The sequence below is a fragment of the Leopardus geoffroyi genome, chromosome C3, assembly GCF_018350155.1.
Source record: "Leopardus geoffroyi isolate Oge1 chromosome C3, O.geoffroyi_Oge1_pat1.0, whole genome shotgun sequence".
Lineage (NCBI taxonomy): Eukaryota > Metazoa > Chordata > Mammalia > Carnivora > Felidae > Leopardus > Leopardus geoffroyi.
This window is the reverse complement of record NC_059338.1, coordinates 150395948-150418540: the sequence shown is the minus strand read 5'-3', so window position 1 is coordinate 150418540 and position 22593 is coordinate 150395948. Positions and strand designations below refer to the sequence as shown.

The 22593-nt window shown below is 39.5% G+C and overlaps 1 protein-coding gene across 5 annotated transcripts in view; it reads left to right on the top strand.

Moving 5' to 3' along the window:
* Positions 1-22593, top strand: part of SNTG1 (syntrophin gamma 1) — an 897410-nt gene that overhangs the window by 711707 nt on the left and 163110 nt on the right. For all 5 annotated transcript variants that reach the window (XM_045455364.1, XM_045455360.1, XM_045455361.1 and 2 more), the window contains one exon: positions 448-577. In XM_045455364.1, the coding sequence (XP_045311320.1) occupies positions 448-577 (130 nt within the window). The remainder of the gene's footprint in view (positions 1-447; positions 578-22593) is intronic.

Below are 22593 nucleotides of genomic sequence, written 5' to 3'. Positions count from 1 at the left end.
GTTTCATATCTGTGTGTCTTTTTTTTTTTTTTTTTGATCTTTCCATTGTAAATCAGGAAATGCATTGAAAGATGTGAAGAGGAGAGGCTGTCAGCCAAAGTAATAGATAAACGTCCATGTATATTTTTATGGTAAACTGGGAAAAGAATCCTTCTGACATGTCTTAGCTATGCTTCCATTTATATAACATCCATTTTACGACTCAAGTTTTTTTCTGAATGCATCTGAATCTCAAGATAACTTTCTACTAATTCAAAATATGTCATCTGGGTTCATACTTGGTGCTCCATTTAAACTCAGAGATATTTATAAAGAGAAATACGCAAATACGGATTTGAAGCTCTATTTGTATTGTGGAAGAGAAGACCTTTCCACAGATTCTGTTTCGAGTTGCAAACAGGTAAATGAGACGATGTTTTGATCTGATTTGTTCTGATATGTCTGCAGGCAAAATGCTTTTCAAGTCATTGCTGTGGACGGGGTCTGCAGTGGGATTATTCAGTGCCTCTCTGCTGAAGACTGTATTGACTGGCTACAAGCAATAGCAACCAATATTTCAAACCTCACAAAGCACAATGTAAGTAGCAATTCGAGGAATATCTGGCCATAGACTTTCTCAACTGTGGTAAATTTCTCCAGTATATATGTAACTTTACAGCAACTCTTTGGTGTTTATCTAAGAGTGAGCCACGTTATATCCCTCCTGAAAGCTTTTCTGCAATACTTATTTGAAGAAAATCACTTTATCTTGAGAGTTTTAGCTCAATATATCAGTTCGAGAATACCTTCGCATTCAAGTTTTCATTCCCAAACACCATAAACATCAACGTGAGTTAAGTAAGTGAAAATATTTAGCATTCAATCACTAAACACTTGTATATGTAAGTAAAAGTATTCTGAACTAAAGCCGTGCTGAATTTCGAGACAGCATTATTGAGTTTCCTTTAGTGATTTTATAATCGCAGCTGGAACTGTTTGAAGGGGAGCATGGAGACTGAAGGTCCCTCCTGGGACGATTCTGGCACAGAAATGGTCAGATGATGCCTTCCGGGATCCAGCAAACTCCCCTGTTAGTGCTGTGTCTATATTATCAAGAATGGCTTCTCCACCTTTTTCTCTGTTTTTCTATTCCAACTTTTCTTCCCCCATTCTAATCTCTTCCTGATCTCTATCTTCTCATCACTATTCTTTCATGACCTAATCGATCGTTTCCCCCCCTTACTTCTAGCAGTATTGTCTATCAAAACATGCGAAACTCTAAACGTCACTTCATTGAGTACTGATGCAGGTCATTAAAGATTATTCGATCTGATGCAAGATTATTCTGTTGCAAAACCAATACTGGTTATCATCCAAACTTTTGTCTTTGTATGCTCCTCCAAACACAACTCCTCTACGTCGTGTTAGTCCGAAGGAAGATTCAGAGGCCAGCCATGTAAATGGTCAAGCAGGAATATGTAACCCTTTCTCAAACTCACGGACATACAAAACTCTCCTCACACAAGTGACCCTGCAGACCCAAGTATCTTTGCAGAGATTTTGCTTTCAAATCTAGGCAGGAGCGTGGCCATGCACGTGTCTCCTGGGGGCACGTTGAAGGGATTATCTGGGAGGGACGCGGATAGGGATGGGACACGTGGGTGTTCAGCCTTTCCTTGCAGTGCCAAATGGTTTTCAGATGGCTGTCCACTTCGCCCCTTTCACTCTGTGGTTTCAGATCTCTTTCTACAGATCACCTCAGGGCTCCATGTCATTCTGTCTTTTGAAATTTTGGTTACTTGGTATGTGTGAAAATGAGGTCTCATTGTGGTGTTAATGAAAGGAGAGGATTTTGTTTTTTTTGTTTTTTTTTTTATGGTGCCTGAATGGGAGCAAATACACCAAGCCTTACTCTGGGACATCGCTCAGCAGGGAGACCTGTTCTGGGCATATCTGGCTTGGGCAGGAGTGACACCCCCCCCACCGACAACACCCTGTCTTTGTCTTTGCCAATCCGTTGATTTCATCATACCTAAATTGCAGAAGATGACAAGAGATTTCAGGCTGGCAAAAAAAAAAAATGCAGTGCTTCTCTAAGGATTATGCCTCTCCTCCTCTCTTACATTGTTTTTTTAGGAATGTTTTTAGGGATAAAGTGCTATGAAGTACAGACTTTGTATTTCATTACATGCAGTCATTAGAGTGCCTAAAAATGAGCCAAGATCCTACGTTTATGAGAACAAAGTATTTTTGAAAGAACAGAACGTTAAATTTTAAATCCAAAGTGTTTCTCTTCCTAGATCCAAATTTGCAATGACCCCAAATCCTAGGAACATTCTCAAGAAAACTGTTTCTTTGGAATGTTAAGTTTAGTTAGCCTGCTGTGACCCAGAAGACAAGCATATGAAAAGAAAGGGAAGATGCAAATGTGTCTGTTCTCTGTTGGCATAGAGAAGAACAAACCAGATTTTGCTGCTTGTTTTTCACCCTCGTGAGAAGTACTTGCCATGACAGGTGACTTTCTTACCCTATGCTGAGAGGTCCACGTGTCTAGTATGATAATGTCGCTGTGGTAAAGTAATCTAGTTGTTCTTACACATCCTTGTGATTATTGTGTGTCCTTTTGATCTTGTAGTCAGTACTCGTGCAAAAGTACTAATATCGCAATGAACTCTCGTGTATCTGTAATGCAACATACATGCAGGAAGGTAATTAGGCATAACAATCATATGTGAAAGTTAGGTTGACTTCCGTGAAACACAATGGCTGCCCTGATGATACAACTGATCTCGTTGTTCCTATGAAGAAAGAAATGGTACAGATTGAGAGGAGCTCGAAAAGCTTTGTGTAGCCTAGTTGGATCATTCTAATTCTCTTAATTTTTTATTCTAGGAAAGATAGAAATAGTCCCTTGCAGAAGGATGTAGAAGTATTTTGTTTCTGTCTCTGCAAATACTTCAAGGGTGTGTGAGCTTATGTAAGTGAAATTCTGGATAGTTTATCTGCTATTAATAGACGCAGAAAGGTAAACACGGAGATAGATTACCTCAGGGAGTTTCATTCAGGAGATTAGGCTGCATAAGTGTAAAGTTGAAAAAAAAAAAGACCAACTGGAAAATGCATATAAAATGTTACGTTAAAATGTAAAAGCAAAAATCATGCTACTGAAAGGATATAAAAATATACGTCCTCAAAATGATTAGAAGGAAAAAAGAGAAGTATTAAAATCTCATTATAGAAACTTTTTAATAATGAATCATATTTCAGTAATTGGACTAACTGGAGAATATATGTAGGAGAAGTTTAGAGGAAACAAACGAACACACAAAAGACCCTCTACTGGAATTATTACAGCACTGTGCTAACCACTTGCTAATTCTTTGGTTACTGATTTCCAGCAGTAATAATTGTTAAATGGGGAGACGTTCATACCTGCTTTATGTGGAAATTCCATTGTGTTTGCTGTCTGAAAGCATTATTTGTTTCAGAAGGTCATTGAATATAATAGTTCAAAATATGTAGGCAAACACTTTCTATTTCAATTTAGCGCTATTCAAGGTGACTCCAAAATATTTACAGTGCATTTAGCAAATGGCATACAGTAGAAGATGCTTCAGGGACCTGCCTTAAATCTGTGCTCGCACAGAAGCCCATTCATTCTACTTAACTTTTATGCTCACACATTGGAAAGGAAGGAATGGCAGAGGCCACGGTTTACTGGGTTCGGTTCCAGCAAGGCCTAACCAGCTCTCTCGGGGCATTTGCTGTTATTTTGGGTAAAGCAGACTTGAACAGATTTGTAAACTTTAAATTCCTGAAATTGTGAAAAACTGTACCTGCTTCACGTTAATACTTTTTAAACTTCTTTTTCTCCCTTTTATTATTTTGCCAAATACATGATCAAGTGTCTGTACAAAGTTATTAATTTTTATTTCCATGATCCAGCCATATTAAATATGGAAGGTCCCAAAATATGAGGATGTTGTCATGGGGTGAAACTCTTGGGAACCTTGGTCGGGGGAAATGTATTTTGCACGTAGAAGGAACGTGAGTGATTGGGGGCCAACTAGCAGACTTTAAGAGATGACTCCCTATTTTGTCAACGACCTGCCTTGTGCAACCCTCTCCCTTGATGCACAGGCTAGATAGTGAGTTGAGAAGCAGGTGCTTCCCTGTCAGAATTTCAGAAGACGTTGCAGTTTCAACCGACCTGATTACAACCTTGTGAGAAACCCAGAGAGAGAGCACCCAGCTCGCATCACCTGGATTCCTGACTACAGAAGATACAAGATAGTAAATGTTTTGTTACGTCACTAAGTGTTGGAGTTACACGTTTCATAGCGGTAGGGAATGACACCTGTTTCCTAGAGTAGAGCCACTGTGACAAATAACTACAAACTTGGTAGCTTAAAGCGACATAAATTTATTTTCTCACGGTTCTGGAAGTCAGAAGTCGGAAGTCAAAGTGTTATCGGGGCTGCATCTGGAGGTTCTAGAGGAAAATCTCTCCTCTCTTCTTCCAGCTTCAGGTAGCAATCAGCATTTCTTCCCTCCGTGGCTCAGGACCACATCCCTGTAATCTCTGCCTCCATGGTCACACCACCTCTCCCTCTGTGTTTCTGTTCTCCTTCATTCCTTCATGTATATCTTACAAAGACACTAGTCATTGGATTTGGTGTTCACTCAGATAATCGAGGATGATCTCACCCTAAGATCCTTAATTATATCTACAAAGATCCTTTTGTCAAGAGCACCTGGGTGGCTCAGTTGGTTGAGTGACCGATTCTTGAATTTGGCTCAGGTCATGATCCCAGGGTCATGGACTCAACCCTGTGTCAGGCTCCATGCTAAGCCTGCTTAAGATTCTCTCCCTCCTTCTGTCCCTCTCCCCCACTAGCGCTCTCTCTCTCTTTTCCTGTCTCTCTCTCAAATAAAATAAAACATCGATCTATGTGTCTGTTCTTGTGCCAGTACCATACTGTCTTGATGACTACAAGCTTGAAGTCCAGAACTGTGATGCCTCCAGCTTTGGTTTTCTTTTTCAACATTATTTTGTCTATTTGGGGTCTTTTCTGGTTCCATACAAATTTTAGGTTTGTCTGTTCTAGCCCTGTGAAGAATGCTGGTGTTATTTTGATAGGGATTTCATTGAATGTGTAGATTGCTTTGGATAGTATCGACATTTTATCAATATTTCTTCTTCCATGAACGTGGAATATTTCCCATTTCTTTGTGTCTTCTTAAGCTTTCTATGGTTTTCAGCAGACAGATCTTTCACCTCTTTGATTAGGTTTATTCCTAGGTACCCTATGATTTTGATGCAATTGTAAATGAGATCAATTCCCTGATATCTCTTTCTGCTGCTGCACTATTGGTGTGTTGGAATTCAACCAATTTCTGTACACTGGTTTCATATCTTGAGACTTTGCTGAATTCTTGTATCAGTTCTAGCAGTTTTTTGGTGGAATCTTTCAGGTTTTCCATGTAGAATAACATGCAAAAAAATGAAAGTTTGACTTCTTCCTTGCCAATTTGGATGCCTTTCATTTCTTTTTGTTGCCTGACTGCCATGGCTAGGACTTCCAGCACTATGTTGAACAACAGTGTGAGAGTGGACATCCCTGTCTTGTTCCTGATCTCAGGGGGAAAGCTCTCAGTTTTTGCCTCTTGAGGATGATATTAGCTGTGGGCCTTTCATATGTGGCTTTTATGATGTTGAAGTGTGTTCCTTTTATCCTTACTTTCTTGACAGTTTTTATCAACTTGAATTGAAATTAAAAATAATAGTAATACAAGAAAATTTAAAATATTGAAATAAAAAATTAAAAATAGAACAAACAAACAAAGAAAGGATCCTTTTTCTGAATAAAGAAACGTTTATGAGTTACAGGAATTTGATATGGATACCTTCTTTTTTTTTGTTTTGTTTAGTGGGGAGGGCGGTCATTTTTTGGCATATTGCAAAAACTAATATGGCAGACAAACAACAATTTAGATTCAGACATTATGTTCTGACTTCTTTTCCAAGGGAATGTATCTAATATCAGCTGAGTTTTCAAAGTCTTTATTCTGCACTGTGTGAGAATGAGCCTAGAATTTCTTTCAATTCATACATCGAATTAGGGTATCCACTTCTCCCTCCTGTTCCTCTCTAGGCCTGGCTCCCAGGGAGTAACTGTCCTTGATCTTCTCAGAAAATCAGAGCTTCTCTCAAATTGTAGCCTCCCGCCCTGTCTGGCCTTTCCTCATGATGAAATCCTCCTACAGGGCAAAACAGCATGAAAAAGAAGAGAAGACAAATAATAAGGATCCTTCTATAAAGGGGACCCCTCTTTCTCGTTCCTGTATTCTAAAGGGTGGGTTTTCTCTTGGGATTTCCAGGTGCCACAGCATTAGTAACAAGCAACTGTTTGACAGCCTGGCAAAGGAGCAGGCTTCTGAGCCAAAAAGAGAAAATGCCATGAGCGCCCTCTCCAGAACCCACGACTTACATGGGGCCTCTGGTCAGAAAGGTTAGCTGTTCCCACAGTTTTGTTGTTCATGGTCTAATGTGTCTTGATCCTCATGTCACCTCTGGAAAATAAAGGAAGCAAAACCAAAACAAAGCAAAAATGGGAAACCCACTATAATTATATTCGTTATTTAATTTCTACTTCTGTCCCCACTGTCCTTGTTATTTTCTCTTGAAAAACATTCAGGGAATCACCTTTTGTGCTTTGCCCGCTGTATTTAGTGATGATCAGTGGGAGACATGAGTTGCAGGGGGCTTTTTTTATTTTTAATTTTTTGTCTAAAACTGGAAGCAATAGTTCATTTTAAAAGAAATAAATGTAAGCAAAAAGGTAATTGAAGGATATGCGAAGTGTACTAAAAGAAAATAATTGCTACCCTATCTTGACATATCCTGGAAATATCTTTTCAAGGTCCAAGTAAAGGGCACCTGGCTGGCTCAGTCTGTTAAGCACCTGACTCTTGATCTTGGCTCAGGTTACGATATCATGGTTCATGAGATCAAGCCCCCTTGTCAGTCTCCACGCTAACAGTCCCTAACCTGCTTGGGATCCTCTCTGTCCCTCTTTCCTTTCCCCTCCCCCGCTCTCTCATGCACACACACTTTCTCTCTCAAAATAAATAACTGTGGGAACGAATAAATAGTAAGGAAGTGATAAGCATGTGAATTTAGATGAACGTCGTAAAAACAATATTACTTTTTTCTTGACGTATTAAGATAAATAAACATAATTAAAATATATCCCAAAGCAATAACATGTTTGCCCCAAAGAAGTCAATGTAGTTAATATTAAACCCAATACATCAATAATAGGTGTTTTGTTGGTTAGAGGAAACCCTGACATAATAGACAGAGTATGTAACTTACAGATTAACCAAGGAACAAATGAGAAAAGAATGTTAACACACTGGAAGAACTCCACAGAAAAGAAAAGGAAAGAAAAATAAAACAGGACAAGCTGGACAGGCAGGAAGCACAAAGTAGGATGGTGATTTAAGTCCAAATATATCAAGTATTTACAATGGACTTAAACAGACCAAACTGTCTAGTTGTATGGGAAGATTGTCAACTGGACAACAATAATATCAATAAAAGTAACATTTATGTATTTCTTACAAGAGAAAGTGTAAAATCAAGATATTAGCACAACAAAAATACAAGTATAGAAGAATGCAGTGCAAACAATAATTAAAGATAGGTGCGGCAGCTTTGTTGATATCAGGTAAGGTGAACTTTATGGCAAATACATTGCCAAAGATGGAGATGGTTGCTTCCTAATAATAAATATTCAATTCACTCGGTAAAGGAAGTAAAGGCAAGCATTGGTGTCACATGGAATAAAGAGTAGCTATCATCTGGGATCGAGGAGGAAGAAAAAGTCCAATTCCAGAGCTAGAACCACAAAATAGTGAAGGCATATTTATGACAAAAAGGAAAGAAATATTACAGACTGTGAGATCACAAGAGGAAAGTAACTGATTCATGCAGCTCTTCATTTTAGCCTGTAGAGGGTCATTATCACATTTTCCCATCACACACAGGTAGAAATCTCCCATTAAACCATTCACTGAGCACTGAGTCTGGGATGCCTCCCCAACAACGCCCCAGGAGTGGAGCACACTGGAGTTATCTGCTTATTAAAACCTATCGGCTTCTCTCACTGCAATTCCTTAAGGCCAAAATAGTTCATCTCAGATTCTCACTATCCGATATCCATCCCATATAGATCCTTTAAATGTTAACCCCCCCACCAAAAAAATGGGCAAGCATGCATTCACTTTAAATATTCCTAATTTTAGGGGCGCCTGGGTGGCGCAGTCGGTTAAGCATCCGACTTCAGCCAGGTCACGATCTCGCGGTCCGTGAGTTCGAGCCCCGCGTCGGGCTCTGGGCTGATGGCTCAGAGCCTGGAGCCTGCTTCCGATTCTGTGTCTCCCTCTCTCTCTGCCCCTCCCCCGTTCATGCTCTGTCTCTCTCTGTCCCCAAAATAAATAAACGTTAAAAAAAATTTTTTTTAAATAAATAAATAAAATAAATAAATAAATATTCCTAATTTTGGGGGTGCCTGGGTGGCTCAGTCAGTTAAGCAGCCGACTTCAGCTCAGGTCATGATCTCTCAGTCCATGAGTTCAAGCCCCGTGTTGGGCTCTGTGCTGACAGCTCAGAGCCTGGAGCCTGTTTCAGATTCTGTGTCTCCCTGTCTCTGACCCTCCCCTGTTCATGCGCTGTCTCTCCCTGTCTCAAAAATAAATAAATGTTAAAAAACATTTTAAAAAATTCCTAATTTTTAATCCTTAAGTTTTAAAAACTAATTGAAAATAAATTAAAAAATATGATTTAGTCTATAACTCAAAACCATCCCTTAAACTTGTTTTGTTTTATCAGATTTTTACTCTGTGCGTCTGTGATGGGCAAATAAGGCCTCTCCGAAATGCCTATGTCCTAATTTCTAGAACCTGTGAGTGTGTTATGTCACATGGCCAAGAAAGTTAAGGTTGTAGTTGGAATTCATTTTGCTAATCAGCTGACCTTCAAATAAATTGAGCCCGCTGGATGATCCAGATGTGTCCAATGTAATCACTAATGTCTTTAAAAGTGGAAGAAAGCAAAAAGAGAGAATTTTGGAAATGGCAGCCTGAGGAGCTGGTCTGACATTGCTAGCCCTGAAGAGGCAGGAAAGGACCAGAACTTGAAGAAATCCAGGAAGCCAGTAGAAGCTGCCAGAGATGAAGGGATGTTGCCCCTCCTAGGATGTTGCCTAGAAAGGAACACATCCCTGGCAGCACCTTGGTTTTATGCCAGTGTGACCTGTCTAGGACCTCTGACCTACAGAACTGTAAGATAAGAGATCAGTGTTTTGTTTTCAAGCCACTAAGTTTGTGGTAATTTGTGATTGCAACAAGAGAAAACTAACGCAGCATCTAGATAAACCCATTACATTTCTTTTCACCTCATCTAAATCTCATGTTTTAATCTGAAAAGCATACCTCTGGTCTTAACACATTTAGCTTTTTCCAAATAGCTATAAAATGCACTCCTTAAATTCTTAAAACTTTGGAATCATTATCTGGTTTTAGAATGGCTGTGGAGAAGAGGTCCTGGCCATGCTGTCCACCATAGATGATTCCTGTGGACGTCTATTATCTGGCCATACTTCCCTGTCCCTCATAAATCTCCGTGTCTCCTAATAGGTGTCTGATAAACGAATGTGGTTTTTTTTTCTTTTTTGAAATAAACCTTCTTCATCTAACTCACTGAATGACTACCTAAGAGGCAAGAGTAGAAAAGTGCAGTGGACCAGAGAGTCAGGAATAAATAGACTGTAATATATCTGATTGCAAATCAAGGCAAATACATTTGAATACATCTATATTGCCCAACAGCCATGACTGTCTTAAGAACATTTTTATGTGCGGTCCTCAAACCTTCTCGTTAGAAGGGACCGTGGAGATCATCTAGCCCCAGCTCCCACCCAAGTACGAAATATCTGCTGCCACAGTCCCTTCGGAGGACTCTTTCTGGAAATCTTTCAATGTCAAGAAAGCCACGGCTTCACAATGTGGCGACCAAATCTTTGACAACTCGGTATCAGGAAATCTTCCTTAGGCTGAATAAAATTCTCTCTCCTGTAGCTTTTATCCATTTGTACTAGGTCTGCCTTGGGAAAGCCACACAGTAATTGAAATTTCTCTTTTACTTGGCAACTCTTCAAATATAAAAGGGCAAGTATTGTATGCCACAGGCTGGTTTTTTGTTGTTGTTTTGTTTTCAATGGAAATATCACTGGTGCCTTCCTCCCCAGGCTTTCCCATCCTGGTCACTGCCCCTGGACATAGAAACCCTTTAAATAAGTAGAGTATTAATTACATATTTAAGTTCTCGTTACTGACATTACCATGAACTCCAGTTTCTTAAAGTTTCATTATAATCTTGGCATGTATTTATTGAATTTTCAGCATTCATTTACATGTAATCATATACTGAAAACATTCAATGACATTACATCTTATTATAATGATTGATCAAGGTTTATGTTTTCTCATTAACTGATATTATATACTACATTAGCAGTAGGGAAAAAAATTCAAAGTTTAAGTGTGCGTTTTACATCTAAACACATTTATGAGTCAGAAAACCTGGTTCTTGATTTGGTGGCACAAATTACAAAATACTCCAAGTGATGCGAACAACCTATACTCAACCGTTTAAGAAAACGTTCAGTTCCTAGGTCTCTTAACTTTTCAAAGATTGATTTGTCATTGTTCTTGCCTTCCTTACTAGACAACAATGAGATTCAAATAAGATATTTCTGCAGCTGCTAACTACCATAGCCTATAATGTATAATGTTAAAGAGCGGTACTATATTAACATTAATATAAGCCTAATATTTTACCCCACATTTTTTACGAGAAGGCCGTACAATGGAAATTCAACAAAATGTTGTGGATACTAGTAAATTGATAAAAAATACAAGAGTGCTAAAGATATGTTTTCTTTCTTGATGTTGGTTCTTAATATGCAAAGTGACTTCCCTTCCATGTACAGAATGGAAAGGGGAAAGACGTCTAACTTTAAACTGGAGACACCTAAAAACCATAACCACAGCCAAGCGTTCAAAGTTGGCTTTAACAGTTGATGTCGATAGTATGTACCCTTGAGATGGTGCAGTAAAAATGGCACTTTACCTCCTCTGTGGTCTTCCTCCCACAAACCCATAACGTCTGTTATCTCATGATAAAAGTATTAAAAAAAGGCCAGCTGAGGAATCTACAAAATACTTGACCATGACTCCTCAAAAGTGATGTCATAAAAACAAGGAAAGCCTGAAAAACGGTCACAGCCAAGAGTAGCCTAAGGAGACATGATGACTATACATGTAATATGGTATCCTGGGGGAGATTCTGGAAGAGAAAAAGGATATTATATAAAAACTAAGGGAATCTTAATAAAATACGGGCCTTAGTTAATAACATGTATTGATATTGGTTTATTAATTTTAATAAATGTTCCATAGTAGTGAATCGTGTGGTGCTGATAAGAGCCCAACCTGTGTGTGTGGTATATGGGAGTTGTTATTGTTGGACTTTTTCTGTAAATCTATAAAACTGCTATTTAAAACAATTTTTAATGTTTATTTTTGAGAGAGAAACAGAGCGTGGGTGGGGGAGGGACAGAGAGAGAGGGAGACACAGAATCCAAAGCAGGCTCCAGGCTCTGAGCTGTCAGCACAGAGCCCGATGTGGGGCTCGAACTCACAAACGGTGAAATCATGATCTAAGCCTGAGTCAGACGCTCAACCAACTGAGCCACTCAGGTGCCCCTAAAACTGCTTTTTTTTTAAATTCAAGTATGAGTAACATACAGTGTTATAGTAGTTTCAGGTGTACAGTAGAACGATTTCATAATCCCATACACTGCTCAGTGCTCATCAAGGTAAATGTACTCATAATCCTCTTTCTCTATTTCCCCATCCCCCTATCTACCTCCCCTCTGGCAACCACCAGTTTGTTCCCCGAATTTAAAAGTCTGGTTTTGTGTCTTTTTTTTTTCTTTGCTTATTTGTTTTGTTTCTTAAATTCCACATATTATGGCCAATAAATCCAAAACTATTTCCAAATAAAATGTTCACTTTAAAGAATTCATAAGTGGAGCATCTAGGTGGCTCAGTGGGTTAAGCGTCTGACTCTTGGCTTTGGCTTAGGTCATGATCTCATCATCTGTGGGCTTGGGCCCCACATCAGGCTCTGCAGTGAAGGAGGGAGCCTGCCTGGGTTCTCAATCTGTCTCTCTCTCTGAGTCTCCCCTACTCTCTCGTTCTCAAAAATAAATAAATTAAAAAAAATAAAGTGTGTGTGTATATGTATATATATAATGTAAATATATATATAATGTAAATATATGTATTTATATTATATATTTAAATTAATATCAGATATTAACATATTTTGGAGATAATTGTCAGCTTCTGGATTTATTCATCCATTTATGCACTCAAATATTTTTCAGGGACTGTTTTGTCAATTTGCTAGGGATTGGGACTTTAATTTTGAGCAAAATGAATAGTCTTTGTCTTTGTGGAGCAAAGAATCCAGTGGGGAAAGGCGACATTAATTAAATAAGCACAGAAGCAAATGTGGAATAACAACTATCATAGATGGCGTGAAAAAGTGTTATGAGAGGTTAAATCTGTAAAGGGATAATCTCCTAAAGTTGATACATGAATAATGAATAAGAATAAAATAGGTGAATTAGTGGAGAAAGACGTCTTATGCAGAGATCATAGTATCTATCTATACAAGAAAAAAAAGTCAAAGGACTCCATGACAGCAATGACTCTCATTTAATTTGGAAGTTGTCACTGGTGGTGGATAAAATGAAAATGTTTAGATCAAGATAAGTGAGTTTTTCATCAATCTCTATTTTTAAAGAACAAGTTATTAATTTGATATATATATTCCTTTTATATCTGTGTGTTAAGTGCCCATTACGTATGAAATAATGATTATCCATAGAAGTTTTGTTTAATTTGGTATGTGTGTGTAATAAAATAACAGAATGCATATGCTTTGGCATCCTACCAGACTATTTCAAGTTTTGGGGCGCCTGGGTGGCTCAGGTGGTTAAGCATCTGACTTTAGCTCAGGTCATGAGCTTGCGATCCATGAGTTCAAACACCACGTCAGGCTCTGTGCTGACAGCTCAGAGCCTGGAGCCTGCTTCAGTTTCTGTGTCTCCCTCTCTCTCTCTCTCTCTGACCCTTCCCCACTCACACTCTGTGTCTCTCTTTCTCAAAAATAAACTTTAAAACACATTTCTTTTAAAGTTTTAATGCTCCAGGATCTATATATCTCCATATTGTTGAGCTAGAGCCTTACCAAATAGGGCAGGTCTAGATATATCCCTAAAATAACTGGAAACTTCAAAATTATGAACCCCAGCTCACTGAATACAAAGGCTGGATGGGAATCATTAAGAAGAGGTTGGATTTTAGAGAGTCCCCCAGACCATTCTTCGAACGTCTTGAAGGCTGATCTCATCTAACTCCAGAACCTTTGTAGTATTAATTGACTAGGTTACAAAAACTCCACACACTCATGCACGCACACACAAGATACGGTAGTAAAAACAAACATACAAGATTAAGGTAATAGAAAAGACTATAGCTGGACCTAAAAGGAGGAAGAAGAACTTCAAAACACTCTGTGGTTTGATCAGTCAGAGGCAATCAGGATGGATGCTTTTGCAGAAGAGTTCTTGCAATGAGCAAAAAGCATGGCCTCTGGTGTCATCAGCCTGGCTACGAAGTCCTGGCTTCTCGGCCTGAGTTATAGGGCAGGGGCTTCATATCCCTCCTCATAAGGAGGCACTAAGTTAGTTTCAGTCAATGTGAGGGTTAACGAAGACAGTACTTTGAACATCGCAGCGCTGAAGTGATGCTGAGGCATTTGCCATTTTTATCGCTCTCCAGTTGCATTCTACATGTAAGGTTTTAATCCACGAGCCATCAATAATAGGATCGATTTGCTTATTGTACGTGGGGCAGCCTCCTTCCTTTTGTCGAATAGCCATTTGAGATTCTGAAAGATGGTTGTTTGAGTAAAAGAAAATTGATGAAACTGAACATAATGAGTTAAAATGAATGTCTCCTGGGGACTACACCATTAAGCAGCTACGGTTTTAGGCCAGCCAGAGGTCTACACCACAGTTCTCTCAAGTTTAAAAGAAATAGAGGAGACAGGTAAAATGCATAGCTCTCTTTCTGCCAGTGTCTCATAAATCCTGCCTTTCCAAACACCCTCTACTGCTATACTACTGCACTAATCCTAATGGATAAACAGTTTCATTTGACATCTCTAAGGTTAACTGCACATAAAGGAATCACTTCTTCTTTTCTGTACTGTTTCATATGTATATATATATGTATATGTGTGTATGTATGTATATATATGTATGCATATGTATGTGTGTATATATATATATATATATATATATATATATATATATATATTCTCAGCATGTATTTCCTTTCTTGGAATGAAATGTATAACTTGAAATGGATTACCTGTGTGTATATGCATGGAGATGATAGATAGGTAATTGTATATTTCTACCCTTAAATGTTCATTGAAAATTAGTATAATCTTAAATAAGAATGTGTGATCGCACACGAGACAATCTCAAAATATATCAAATTCACGTTGTATTATGTGAAAGAGAATAGATCCTCTTTTCCAAATGTTTGTATCAGTGGCCAGTAAGAGAAACTCCTTAGGGTGGCTACTGAAAGAGTGAATAATTGGGTTTTGTCCCCGGTTGACAAGAATTCTGGACGGTGACATTTACTAGATTTATTCCAGTGGTTCAAGGAAGGCACCAAGAACCCATCTTCTAGCTGTGCATATTATTGCCCTCCACCACGTTTAGAGTGTTGACTCTTACCTTGTTCGCGCCTCCTGATCACACAAGGGCTTCAACCGTTCTCGAAATCATTTTAGTGTTTGGAACAGGAAAGAAAGGGAAGAACGGTAAGTAGCACCAGCTACATATCTCCCCTTTCATCAAGCTGAGAGAAAATTTCCCAGAAGCCCTTTAGTGCACTATGGCTCACTTCTGATTCCCACGACAATTCGGGGTCGGGGCAGGGAGGTGAAAGGGGCTAGTCTCTACCGTTTGTAGTGTTTACAGTGGGATACGACTGAAGAAGAGAAGATTGTAAATAGCTTTTGAGACAGATAAGCAATAATAATCTACCACATTACTTAATATTAAAAACATAGTGGGGCGCCTGAGTGGCTCAGTCAGTTGAGCGTCCGGCTTCGGCTCAGGTTATGATCTCACGGTTCATGAGTTCAAGCCCCTCGTCGGGCTCTGTGCTGACAGTTCAGAGCCTGGAACCTGCTTCGGATTCTGTGTCTCCCTCTCTCTCTTTGCCCCTCCCCCACTCACACTCTTGTCTTTCTGTCTTTCAAAATTGAATAAACATTAAACAAAATTATCATTAAAAACATACTAATCCTTGGGGCGCCTGGGTGGCGCAGTCGGTTAAGCGTCCGACTTCAGCCAGGTCACGATCTCGCGGTCCGTGAGTTCGAGCCCTGCGTCAGGCTCTGGGCTGATGGCTCAGAGCCTGGAGCCTGTTTCCGATTCTGTGTCTCCCTCTCTCTCTGCCCCTCCCCCGTTCATGCTCTGTCTCTCTCTGTCCCAAAAAAAATAAATAAACGTTGAAAAAAAAAATTAAAAAAACAACAACATACTAATCCTAAAGTTTAATGCTTATATAGCCAATACCCTCTCTGATTTTTGTGAATCAGTCTTTCAGCTCTCTCTCTTGCTCTCTCTCTCTCCTACAAACACACACACACAAACACACACACACACACATACACACACACACACACTCTCACACACATACACACACCCTTAATCAGTCATCTGAGTTGACTCGGCAGGCATTTCACTCATCTTTCATGTTTTGCGCATTTACTTTCAGAGATGAAAACAAAATTCTTTGGGGAATCCTATGTTTAATTCATAAAGATCTGCTACATTAGATGGCAGACACATATGTGCAAGTTGAAAAACAGAATATTTTTTCCTTAAAAGTGTTGGTTGTGAAAAGCGAAAGGAAAAAGTATTGTGTCTGCCACGTTGAAAAGACCTGACGAAGCTTGTAGGTGACTTGAAAGTCGCGACAACATAAAGCTGAGCCCAAAGAAGATTTACAGATGACGAACGGAAGGCGATGATCAGAGGTTGCAGGGTGTCGCTCTGACAGGCATGGATGTCACTTAAGTAGACTTTTCTTCCTTTTTATAGCTGCTGACATTTCTGAGTCCTTAGATGTACTTTTCCGTGCTAGCATGTTGTTGTTTTCTACATTGGTTTTCCCCATGCACCAAAATCTGAACGTCAGACAAGCAGGTGTCGACTGAAAATGGGTCGTAGAGTGAAATCAAACAAGCGCAGAGTCAGTAATTTAATTCGGAATAACACCAAGGGCAAATTTGGGCATTCCACTGACATATTTTTGACATCAGATTTTTGCTTTTTGCACAATTAGAGTTTATTTTGGCATGTTATGTCAGGAGATATTTCAATAAAATAACCTACTTTGTTTCTTGAAAACCTACTAACACTTCAAGCTCTTCAATTTCGGATACTAGACAATGTTGGCCAGTTTTCCTCTGTACAACCTGCTTTGATGTTAGCTGAATAATGCGATCATGCTCAACTGGGGCAGTGCTACGGGACACAGCTGGCATAGCATCCTTGATCCAGCGGACTCTGCCCACACAGCCCATCCCCTTCACCCAATAGGACTCATTCTTTTGCCTTTCTTCCTGGCTAGAGTATTCCCAGTTCTTAATGTTCTCATAGTCTCAGAACCGTAGGAACTTCCCAGGGAGCCTCAGCTTAACACACCTACCCCTTTTTAGCCACCCACAATGCCTAGGGCTGGAGTTCAAGATTGCCTTCATCATGCCCATGCGAAAAGAGCTGATCTCTCTGGGCCCACTAGCTGCCCCTACACTAATGGCAACTCAGTAGGAACTGCAGCACCTGATTCCCCTGGGGCACACACTATCCAATGAGGGACAAGGGCCAAAATGGACCTAGCTTACAAAGTGATGGCACTTCCTCAATAGGTGAACTATTTGGAAATGCAGAAATTGCATAAGGCTCTGCAGGTGTATCACACTTGGTTGAACACCAGCAAGGTTCCATGGAGCAAGGCGAAGGCAAACTCAGTGACTCAGGCGACTCACCACCTTGTGTTTGCATTCTGCTTTCCCGTCTTGCTTCTTTTTACCTTTCACTCTTCCTTCCTTGAGATTGAACATTCTCCCTCAATAAAGGTTTAGCATATATGACTTCCTCACGCTGTATTTCTAGGGAAGCAAGACTAAGGAAATACCCTTTACCTCTAACTATTCATTACAGGATACTAAGCATTCCCTGGGGGGAGACATTCTTACCTAAGTAGTGCAATATGGGTGAGAAGGTGTAAATGAAGTGTGTTTAGTACCCTTAGGTACTAAGGCGGATGAAGGGCCATTAGGAAATTATGCATGAAATCATTTTGAGTTTGCAGTTGTTCAGTTGAATACATCTTAGAAGACCCCTCATTCTAAAATGTAGCTTAAAAGCTGAGGACATCTGACCAGGGTGCAGAGGTGGCTACAAATATCCCTGAGGATTGAGTCTGAATTATTGAGTATAAACACTGTGTATTTTCCTCATTAAGAATCCTGGCTAATAATTTTGCAATGGTAAATCTAGTGTTTTCACCTATGATTGATACTGACATATTAAACAATGACTTTCGTCACTTTCTGAAACCACAGTTCCTATACTGTGCAGGTACGCCTACCCTACAGTCCATTTTTCCTCTTTTTTTTTTTTTTTTAACTTTTATAGTGTCTTACACCACCTGTTCTAACACTCATCTCATCCCGAAAACTGGGAATTATTTTTTTAATTTTGTAAGCAATTTATTTATTTTGAGAGAGAGAAAAAGTGCGAGTTGGGGAGGGGCAGAGAGACAGGGACAGGGACAGAGACAGAATTCCAAGCAGGTTTCACACTGCCAGCCTGATGCGGGGTTCGAACCCATGAACCATGAGACGATGACCCGAGCCAAAGTCAGACGCTCAACCAACTGAGCCACCCAGGTGCCCCCCTCCCAAAAAAACTTAGAATTATTTGTTGCATGTTTTTTCAATACTTTCAGCTTTTAGGCTTTTAATTCATACTCAGATTAGGTCAGTGATATAGATGGATATGTGTGTGTTATATATATGGCATATATCATGTGTATGTTAATCTGAAAGACGATGATAGTAAAATTGAAAACTTCTTGTGCTAGGAAGAATAAAATTTAAGAAAACTCATTTACATATAATGCCTAATCATCCTGAAGAATTGATTTACTGTTAATAGATATGTTTTGATTTTTAATTGTTTTTTAATTGTTTTTTAATTTATTTATTTCTGGGAGAGAGAGAGCACAAGCAGAGGAGGGGCAGAGAGAGAGGGAGACACAGAATCTGAAGTAGGCTCCAGGCGCCGAGCTGTCAGCACAGAGCCCGGCATGGGGCTCGAACCCACAAATTGTGAGATCATGACCTGAGCCGAAGTCGGACGCCCAACCAATTTAGCCACCCAGGCACCCCAATAGATATGTTTTTAAAAGCAATGTGGCATACTTTCAAAGTTATATTCGTAGGGATGGGGAATAACCAAGGTAGCAAGGACCTAGAATCCATATCCGGAAAAAAAATGCATGAAAATTATGAGCTGAAATGTGGGAAGTTATGTGGGCTCCTGAGGCGAAAATCATTTTTTTGATGCTTCCCTCTACATGGTAAAGGCAGCGTTTTATCAGCAGCTGCAGAATAGACATATTGCCTTATGTACCCACATACTAATGTCATTAGTCATCAGGTGAATTTATATCTATAGAATAAAAATCTTAGTCCTCACACATCTGTGAAATAATATTGGCCACAAATCTCTAAAGGAATTGGAGGATTGTTTCTTGCTTCCATAAGAATGATTTGCTTGGGTAAATCTTCAAAATTGATTTCCATGGGAAAATACACATCTGCGAACGCACCACTTTAGCCACCAAAATTGACTTGTTTGTGAGGTTTAAAAGAATAACAGGTTAGCAGAATTTGGATGAAAAGTTTGTAATATAAGATCTTCACTAATCTTCAAACATTTGATTGAGAAAAAAAAAACTATCCCTTTAAGACATTTAAAGTAGGAGGAGAGCAATTTTTTAAAGAATATTTGAATATCCTGTTTTATTTTTTTGGTCGAGAGAGGTAGTCACAAGAGAATATTACTGCTCTAGTTTCTAGATACATTTGATGATGCTAAAAATGAATATATAAAATTAAGGGATTCAAAAAATAGGAGTGACATTTAATATAATGGACAGGCCTATTCCACCAAATTTTATTTTCAGTCAGTTAATTCCAAACAAATCTTTCTCAAAGCCAGCTGTGTATTACCCTTATCTCACCTTGAGAGATCTGCTGTAATAACTAAGCTTCCTTTAAGGGGTTTCCATCATTAACATCCAACGGAATGTTGTCAAAGAAAAAGAAGGACACATATTTATCATTTCCCCCAGCATTTACTCAAAGTGAATATTATTCCATAAAGCACAGTTTGTAATATTTATTTTAGCAGATGTTCACTTTTGAGGTTGGGTAAATTTTTTTTTTCAACGTTTTTTTTTTTTTTTTTATTTAATTTTGGGACAGAGAGAGACAGAGCATGAACGGGGGAGGGGCAGAGAGAGAGGGAGACACAGAATCGGAAACAGGCTCCAGGCTCTGAGCCATCAGCCCAGAGCCCGACGCGGGGCTGGAACTCTCGGACCGCGAGATCGTGACCTGGCTGAAGTCGGACGCTTAACCGACTGCGCCACCCAGGCGCCCCTGATGTTGGGTAAATTTTAATGTAGTAGATTTACCATGATAATTTTCAGTTTTTTAGTATAAGGAATTCAACTGAGAAATATTTATAATATAAGCAACCAATGACTTTACATTTGTCCTTCTATTTTTTGTTTTTTTCAAGCAGGGTCTCAAAATTCAAAGTTCTAATAAAAAGTCTTCAATGAAGAAGCTACTGAATGTCAATTAAACTTTTAATGCTGTAGGAACATATTCTTGCATATGATAGGGATTCAAAATGCTTATTTCTTTAAACGTAAGACTTCATCAATACCAGACATTCCTGCAAAGAAAAAAATCTTTGAGTAATAGAATAAAGAAGACAGAATAAATGGTGAAAATGTTTGCTACAATAGAATGCATCATTTTTCTAACAATATTTAACATCTACAAATATATGTAGATGATATGCAGTGAATAAAATTGCTAGTAATTAATTATAAGATGTTGAAAATAACTTTCTTCTCTATTCCATTTTATACAAAATACGAAGATTCTCCTCATGTTAGGTTTTTGATTATTCTCCTTAAAAAACTCTATTCAAAACCCTCTTTCTTCAAGAGTATATCTACATTACTTGCCTTTTATATCCATCGGGCATATTGTTTTCTAGAGAATCAAACACAAAACCCCATTTGCCATTTGGGGTATTAGAGTTCGTAAAAACTGTATTTTAAAATATGTCTTTGCATTTGCTTTTAATTTTAGGTTTTTATTAAAGTGCAGAAGACTATAAAATGAAAACTTATTGCAATAACAATACATATGTTGCTGGTGTTTTTATTAGTAGTATGTATTACATATACATTAAACTATGTGTATTTTTGTTTACACATGTATAAAATAAAATTACCATCCTCTTGTTTAGGTGGTATCCTAGGGGCGCTTGGGTGGCTCAGTCGGGTCAGCATCTGACTTCAGCTCAGGTCATGATCTTGCCGTCCGTGGGGTTGAGCCCCACACCGGGCTCTAGGCTGACAACTCCAAGCCTGGAACCTGCTTCGGATTCTGTGTCTTCCTCTCTTTTTGTCCCTGCCCCGCTCACGCTCCGTTTCTCTCTCTCTCTCTCTCAAAAATAAATAAACGTTCAAAAAAATTTTTTAAAGATGGTATTATCCTTTGTTCAATTAAGGTTTAATCATGAGCCTTTTCCCATGACAGTAGTTGTATTCTGAGATTACCCACTTCCAATATATCAGAATTAATACATGGATTCTTATGGGGCATATAAATCACTCAAAATATATCATTAAATAATAGTGCCCTATGGATTTTTTTTTCATTTTTCATAGTTCACAAGTTTATGATGAAAAACACTGCAGTGCTCCTGTCCAGTAACACTGTCTTACAGGAAGGGGAAAAAGTTCTGTTCGAAACAACTCACCGGGTTCTGACAATAGCAAGGAACAACATGAGGCTGAGATTTGAGGCGGGAAGGAGACTGAGTGCAGACAAACCATACAACTAAACGGTATCCCTGAAAAGAAACAAAACGATCTCAAAACTCACAAGTGAAGAGGAGGCCTCGGTCCTTATTTTAAAAATGTTCGCTAAGCTCCCCGTGATTGTTTGCTGCTGTCCTTATCTGCGGTCGTGCTGAGTGAAGCTGTGGCCAAATGGGAGTTCAGTTGTATTCACGAGGTGTTAACGTTTACATCTTATTATGTGCGCTCTCTCGGAGAAAGCAAAAGTAACCACAACTAGCGCTCTGCCAGAAACTGGTTTCTTGACCAACAATGTCGCTTCGGCAATGCAAGGCCGTGGTCACGGCCGTGGATGACGAGAGGCTTCGTATTCTTACGTGGCACATCTTTTATGGCCCTGTGGACTTTTTGCCGTATTAATCAGTTCGAACATTACTGATTATACCTTCCTATGAGTATCTAGAAAAAGAAGCAAAGCGTAGGAACGATTTTGGTCTCACAAACCAAGACTGATGTCTTAATCCAATCAGCTGGATCCCGACTGGGTTGGAGTTTTATAGGATTCTGTTTACTTCTCTTTGTTTTTCCCTTTTCCAACTTACAGCCCTCCAGGTCTTTGAGCTGAGAGTACCGTCTGTTCCTGGGAGCCCTCCTCAGCTGGCTCTCAGTCCTCCTTGCTCACCTCTCAGCACAGCAAATTTGTGAAACTGCTGTCTACTTTTGCATGATTTTCACCTGACGGGTTTTTTAACCATCTGTCCTGCCATGATTCGGAATTCAGCAATACCTTGACGTGAAAACCCACTTTGTGTGCAAAGCCCCACAGATCACAGATGCTGCCAGCGTGACCCTGTGAAAGGATGCTCTGCTTCTGTCTCTGTCTGGGTAAATTGTGCTTCTCTCTTCCAGCCCGTCCCGTGTCTACGGGGGGCCAGCTCACCCCTGTGTGCTCGTCTGTCTGGGACCTCACCTGTGCTCACCCTTGTGACAGCAGGTGTTCTCAAATACCTTCGTATGTATTCACTTTTGAGAGACAAAGAGAGACAGAGGGTGAGCAAGGGAGGGGCAGAGGGAGAGGGAGACCCAGAATCCGAAGCAGGCTCCGGGCTCCGAGCTGGTGGCACAGAGCCCGACTGGGGGCTCGAACTCACCAACCACAAGATCACGACCTGAGCCGAAGTCAGACGCTCAACCGACTGCGCCACCCAG